This window comes from Phoxinus phoxinus (assembly GCF_949152265.1).
Source record: "Phoxinus phoxinus genome assembly, chromosome: 6".
NCBI classification, from domain to species: domain Eukaryota; kingdom Metazoa; phylum Chordata; class Actinopteri; order Cypriniformes; family Leuciscidae; genus Phoxinus; species Phoxinus phoxinus.
Window position 1 is genome coordinate 39,817,721 of NC_136881.1, and position 6,927 is coordinate 39,824,647.

Below are 6,927 nucleotides of genomic sequence, written 5' to 3' on the forward strand. Positions count from 1 at the left end.
TGATGCTGTGATGCTGAATGTCATGTGTGAGTCTACCTTGATTTTAGATCAGTTCTGGAGGATTATTTGCTCAATTACTGCTTGTCATCTGACACTTTTTGTCTTTTCAGATCCTCCACACAGCGTCTCAGTGTCGGTCAGTGGGTCTGGTGTAATAGTGGAGGGAGATTCGGTGACTCTGAACTGCATCAGTGACTCAAACCCTCCGGCTCTGAACTTCAGCTGGTTTAAGGAGAATGAAACCTCAGCTGTTGGATCTGGACAGAGTTTCAGCATCTCCAGCTTTAACTCCAGTGTCAGTGGACGCTTCTACTGTGAGGCTCAGAATAAACATGGATCTCGGAGATCAGCGTCTGTGTCACTCACTGTAAAAGGTATTTTCTATAAACACTCTTTCAGTTTCTTCTGTCTCACGTGTGAAATGATCTTCATGATCATCTTGTTTAGGGGTTCAGAGAGATGCTCTACTCACAGTTTCTGGGATTGTGGCAGGATGTGGAGGATTGATCTTCATCATCATCATCATCATTGTGTTCATAAAGTGAGTGAATGTTGATCTGCACACTAAATCTAAGTCTATTCACTTAAAAAAAGCGACCAAAATCAATCTCACATATGAAGCAAATTATAAAGTATAATCAGGGGTGCACATAACTTTTTCAGTGAGTTACTCAGGTGAGTACCAGGAGATGGTGTTTGGTACTCACCCCATATGTAGCGTGTTCTTAAGTGCAGTCTTCCTCACTGTCCTCCTCCGTGTTGCCACCACTGTCTTCTTCAGTGTCGCCAGCACTGTCCTCTGCTTCAGCTTCCTGCATGGTAGATGATGAAGATGCTGCAGATGCACCTCCCTGTCCTTGGTTTAGCCTGCGATTAGTTGTCTCCATTCACAGGTCAACAGCTTGCTTTGGGTCAAATGTCTCTGTGGTCTGCTTTGACAGGTGAATGTGTATCAGGGCTGAGAGACGAGCATGTGACAGACGAGATCTGTACTTGTTTTTTATTATGTTGAGATGTGAGAATCCCCTCTCACAAGCTGCACTGCTTAAAAGGCAGTGTAAGAGACAGTGTAACCACCTTGTTGATGTTGAAGTAAGCATCTGGGTTACTTGTATTTACAATTTGGACCAAGTCATACACAGAAGAGGCTCCCAGGCGTTTCCCTGCCTGCTTTAAGCGCATCCATTCTGTCACAGTGGTGTCTTTGTCAAGTTGCAATGTGGCCTCATATTTCTTGAGAATGCTGCAAAGTGTTGTGTTTCCAAAACTGTGGAGGTCTTGCATTTCCTGAGGCCATGTTGAAGGATCAAATACTAAGAAATGATCACATGACTTCAGGGAGTCATATCTGATTTCAAACTCTTCAATTAACCCCCTGAGTAAGTTTGTCTTGTCTCTGTCAGCATCAGCATTAGAAACAGTGTGTGCCCTGTGGCCTTCACCATCAAGCAGAAGTGTGAACTGTCCAATGGCCACCATGAGTTCATCCTTACATTCTCCAATGGTCAACTTTTCCTTCTGAAACCTAATGGACGTGGTCTTCAAAATGTTGCCAATGTCAAGCATGTTTGACAGAAAGCACTGAAAACGCTCTGTGCAGATATGCAGCAAGTCACTGTTATCACTCGTAGCCAGTTGCATTTTAATGGCTGGCAATAGTCTTGATATTTTTAAGTGTTTCATGCCTCCATGCAGACCATCTGATATTATGAAACTTACCCAGTTTCACAAAGGAGATCCCATTTTCCTCACACAGCTTCTTCAGTTCAGCAGTTTTTTTTGCTCCACCTTTTTGTAAATAAAACTGCAACAGCTTGACCACAGAGCGATTAAATGTCTCACAGTAAGGAACGTTGCGATCAGCTGATTTTGCGCAATTCTCCAATGTGTGTGCGGTGCACAGAATGTGCACAATGGAGTCTCCAACCGCAGCAAGTCGCCAGAGTTTTGGCACAACGCCGTTGTACATACCGACGTTGACAGCAGCCCCGTCTGTGCACACAGCGACCAACTTTGTTGTCCAGTCATCCAAGCCTGTGTCCTGGAAAAGTCTCACAAGTCCGTCTGTTATGGCCTGCGCAGTTCGGTCAGCACCCAATTCAATCAGTCCAATAAAGTCTGAGGTAAGCTCTCCGTTGTTAGACACAGACACAATGTAAAACGATTTCCTGCTCAGTTTTTGTGATGTCCTCAGATCCATCAAAGAGCAGCCCCCAAAATTCAGCAGACTGCAACTTGGCTCGTAACTCCCCGCTGATCGCGCGCGCGATGCTTTGCATGATCCGTGTGCCTCCTTCACGTGAATGATATGCACCTCCGACATTCACTCCTAGCCGCTTCATTAAAGGAATATCCTCAGAATAGGAAGACATGGGACGTGCGTGTTTAGCTTTATGGAAGGCGAGGAGAAAAATATTAAACAGAGCTTGCCGCTGTTCTTCATTCAGCTTGTCTCGCCATCTGACAAGTGGGCGACTGGACATTTCTTCTCGGCTGGCTTGTTTATTAGCAATGGCTTGCGCCACATTCGTGTGCTCCTTGCTCTTTTCATGTTTGTCAAATAAAGGATGGTTGAAATTCTTTGAGCCTTTATAAAACGCACCTGTTTTGTCTGCTAGATGTGGATTTGAGCGGCAAATCTTGCACCACATTTCAGTGCGCTCATCGTTAGCTTCAAGCCACTGCACATCTTTGAGCCACTTTTCCGAAAAAAGTATTTTTTTCGTCTCTGGCTCTAGTTGTCGTTTCTTTGTAGGTGGCGAAACGCCAAAGAAGCTGCTTAATGTCTGTTGCTTTTTGGACATCTCTGACAGTAGTTGACAATGTCGCGTAAGGTTAGATGAAAAGATCGGTTAAGTACGTAATGGCGCGGAGTAACACAAGTGGCATTACGCATTTCTGATTTTTGTCGCGCATGCGTACCTGCGTACCAGTTATGTGCACCCCTGAGTATAATATATAAATATAAAAATAAAGCCATTTCTAGTTCATAGTGTTCTCTCTGTTTTCAGGAGGAAGAAGAGGAGAGAAGGTGGAACTGAAGACGGGAATCAAAAGCAGGCGAGTCGGCAAACACACACCTCCATCTACAACTGCAATACAGTGTGATTGTATCGTTGCATTAAACTATGAATACAACAGTGTATATGAAGCAATATAAGTGTATAAATCTTTCTCTATAGGCGGCGGACGCGAGTGATGATACATACACAGCTCTGGATCCAGCGGCCAGAACATCTGCCGACGTTAACAGCACAATCACAGTCAGTAAATGTCTCACACACACTTTTACACTCAGATTCAGCAGATCCACACATAAACAGCTGTTGTTGATCTGTCTCTCACAGTCGGTTCAGTCCAGAGCTCCTGATGACACCTACACGGCTCTTGAGCTTCAGTCCAGATCTTCTGAATATGAGACTCTAGCAGTGACTTCAGCAGATCCACATTAAACTGTATTACTGCTAATATACATCTGATGCTCCTCACAAACTGATCATCCATCATTATGAGCTCATAAACATCTTTTCATTTTCAATAACATTCTGATTTCTGTGTATATTATAATTGAGCTTATAAGAGTGTTGTTGTATAGTCTTGCAAATCTATTTTTATGCCTGCATATTTATGTGCTGCAAATGCAAATTAATTTTAGTAGAAAACGTGTGCAATTCAAATATTTAAAGTAACATCGCAACAACATGTAGTCTGCTTCACTGAAATATAAATAAATAATTTTTTTGCTTGTTTATTGCACAAACAGTATTTTAATGTTAAACTCAGTAACATCTGTATCTGAATGTATTAAAGTCTCTAGTTTCTCTGTCTGACTGCTCTGCTGACTAGATTTTGTTCTACTGAATATTTAATGGAGGAATCTAATACTTTTTGTAGTGTTTAAAAGACCAGCATCTCAAATAAACATGATCTCGTCGTAGCTGATGTGTATTTTATCATTATAACTGACAATATAACATGTGGTATTACATGTGTGTGTCCAGACTGCCATCTAGAGGATACTGGTCACACTAATAAACGCTGCCTATAGGGTTTCATTACAGTTTTTTAGAATCGCTATGACAGTTTTTTCAATACATTTAACAAGTTTCCTAAACTCTTAACACAGTTAGCACAACATGCGTCTTTGTAGGCTATACAATTAACACATTTATTGTTGCTTTGACACAAAATGCATATAGTTAACACAAATTTAAAATGCTTGAACTTCTTTTACACACAAGCTCAACCAATACCAAAACAATGTAATTTTACTGCCAAATTTACAAATGCTTTCACACTGTAAGTCAGAACAGATAACATCATGTTTTAAACATAACGTATAGGCTAAAGTCAAAGTGAACAGCTGTTCATATTGTGAATTGAAACACAAATATATTCCCTGTATTTTATTCCATTGCTACTGAGAAACAGCTTATTGAAGTTATGCAAATATATAAATTACAGCTGATTCCCATAGGAAGCACACTCAGGTGTTGAGTTTCTTTCAATCGCATGATATAAAAGAGGACTCTTTGGGCTGATCTTGTGTGGAAAAGGAACAATATAGAGCAACACAAAGAGAGAGAAAGAAAGAAAAAAAAGAAAGAAAGAAAAAAAGAAAAAAATGCCTGCACGAGGGAGAGGAAGACGAGTACAGGACAAGGGAGAGGTATATCTTGCAGTAATGTCCTTTTGCAAAATTCAGTTTTTACTGCAGGAATTCTGTCTCTGTCTTTTTTTTCATAAACTGTACATAAAGCTACTCTGAGATGGTCATTAATTTTGTGTATTGAATTTCTGCAGCAAAAGAAACAAAATGCATGCATTTACTAAACTCAACAAAACAAAAATGTAGAGAGGCTTCAAAAGAAACTACAGTGCAAAACACAATGATCAATAAAATATACTGTCTATTGTATAAGGGCAGACCTGACACATAGCATAATGCAGTTTCTGTAATTTCAGCTGATGTTACTGTTTTTTTTGTCATTGTGTTATGATTGACTAAATGTTCCTGTTGGAAGAGAACATGTGTTAGTGTTTTGAATAATTATTTGATTTTGAAACATGTTTGCAGTGTTTTGTTAGACATAGTGTATTGTGTTAGTGTATTATTGTATTTTGAAAATTAGTTTTGGAGTTTAGTTTACAATGTGTGATTTTGAGCATGAAATTAACCGTTTTGACAATTGTGTGTTTTAGGTGTGTTGGTACGTTAAGAGTTTAGGAAAATTGTTAAATGTATTAAAAAAAACTGTCATAGCGATCGTAAAAAACTGTAAAGTCTGCGTGAACCGGAAGTTGCAAACGACTTTTCTCAAGTGTTGTGACGTATTTCCGAGTGAAAGGGAATATTGAACAGAGGGCAGGGTTTTACTTTAGCGCTCCTCCTCTCCATCTCTCGCCCACAGCAGAGTAACGGTTTGAGAAGAGTGGTTAAGCGATTAAGCCATCTATGATCAAGCCTATGTCATCAGAAAAAGAACCATTCCAGACCCGGAAGTAACTTTTCAGACTTTGATTAAAGATAACTTCGGCAAACTATTTTTTTCCGTGTATTAACTTGCACGGATTAATTGTTCACCACAAGACTTGTATGAAACTTGTTTAAACACAACATGATAAAATGTGTGAAATATATTACGAACAAAACACACGTTGAATTGCTCTGTGTGAGTTAACTCAAACTCTCGCTTTTAAACGAATCACGAGTATTTGCTGGGTCACATGACCATAAATGATCAAATTACTTGAAGTGACCATTGCATGTCGGTCTTGTGGATCCTTCGTGAAGGATCCAGTTGTTCACTTTTGTTTGGAAAACCACTACAAATGGTTTCCTTCCCGATGTGCCCTTCAAGGAGGAAAAACGAATTTGTAATGTGCCCCAAGATCCAGACAAACCAGTCATCGGAAAGAACTGACAGACGAAACAATGGTTTGACAAACAGAATTGAGAGAATCTTCCTTGTTTTCATCTTCGTCACACTCCAGCACAGTAGGAGGTTGCATGACTTATTTATAATATTATTTTCATTGTTTGTTTGTATAAAGTACTAGTGTGATCTTGTTAGTTGTGTTTTATGCAAATCAAGGTAAAACCAAAGACTTTGACTTTGGTAAAACTGAGTTTCAAGTCACTAGGATTCATTTTCACCTCCAGTATGAACTTTAATTTACAACTAACACTTCATCATAATTTACTCACCGTCCAAAGCGTTACCCAGACGTCAGCACACGTACGTCTCCAAGATGTCTGTTAAAGAGCAGATCATCCGGAAAGCTTCTGCTGTGGACAAACATCTTTAAAATGTCCGTTTTTAAAAGCATTCTAAATCATAAACATCTTAAGACATTTTATAAATGTGTATTTAACATCTGACAGGAAATGTCTTCGAGACGTATTGCAGACGAGCGAACACTAGAAACTACATCTTCCAGATGAAAACACGGACATCAAATAGACATCTCTGAGATGTACGTGTGCTATATGCTGATATGTTTCTAAAGTGTGACATGGCATCCTATTAGATATGAATATGTAACAGTGAAATGTGTTTTTCTTATTGTGTATCGAGTCTTAAGCCTCCATGTTGCTGATATCATCCATGAATTATATAATAAACAGATCAAATAAACAAATTTTCACTCAGTTGGTTTTCAGTCCAAATGAAATGTTTTTTTTTGTTTGTTTATGCTTCCCATAGTCTTTGACCTCAAAAGTGGACTTAGATGATCTTAGTTCAATTTCTGTTATGTTGAAACTGCTAAAACAAGTCAGTGTGTTTGATACGCGTTCGCGCTGTGCTTTTGTGCAGTTTTTAGTGGCGGGTGTTCATTTCCATCCTGACTGTAAAGCTTGATTCATTTTACATATGTGCATTTTTAATACATTATCTTTATAATATGAAGCACACACATTAGCTT

General features: G+C 39.3%; 1 protein-coding gene across 1 annotated transcript in view; it reads left to right on the plus strand.

Moving 5' to 3' along the window:
* LOC307001189 (B-cell receptor CD22-like) overlaps positions 1-3,936 on the plus strand; it is a 37,284-nt gene extending 33,348 nt beyond the window's left edge. Inside the window, exons 8-13 of the mRNA XM_079617401.1 lie at positions 1-26; positions 111-374; positions 448-541; positions 3,012-3,060; positions 3,183-3,263; positions 3,348-3,936. The exon at positions 1-26 is cut by the window's left edge and continues 232 nt beyond it. Of these exons, the coding sequence (XP_079473527.1) occupies positions 1-26; positions 111-374; positions 448-541; positions 3,012-3,060; positions 3,183-3,263; positions 3,348-3,452 (619 nt within the window). The 3' untranslated portion in view covers positions 3,453-3,936. The remainder of the gene's footprint in view (positions 27-110; positions 375-447; positions 542-3,011; positions 3,061-3,182; positions 3,264-3,347) is intronic.
* Positions 3,937-6,927: the final 2,991 nt, after the last annotated feature.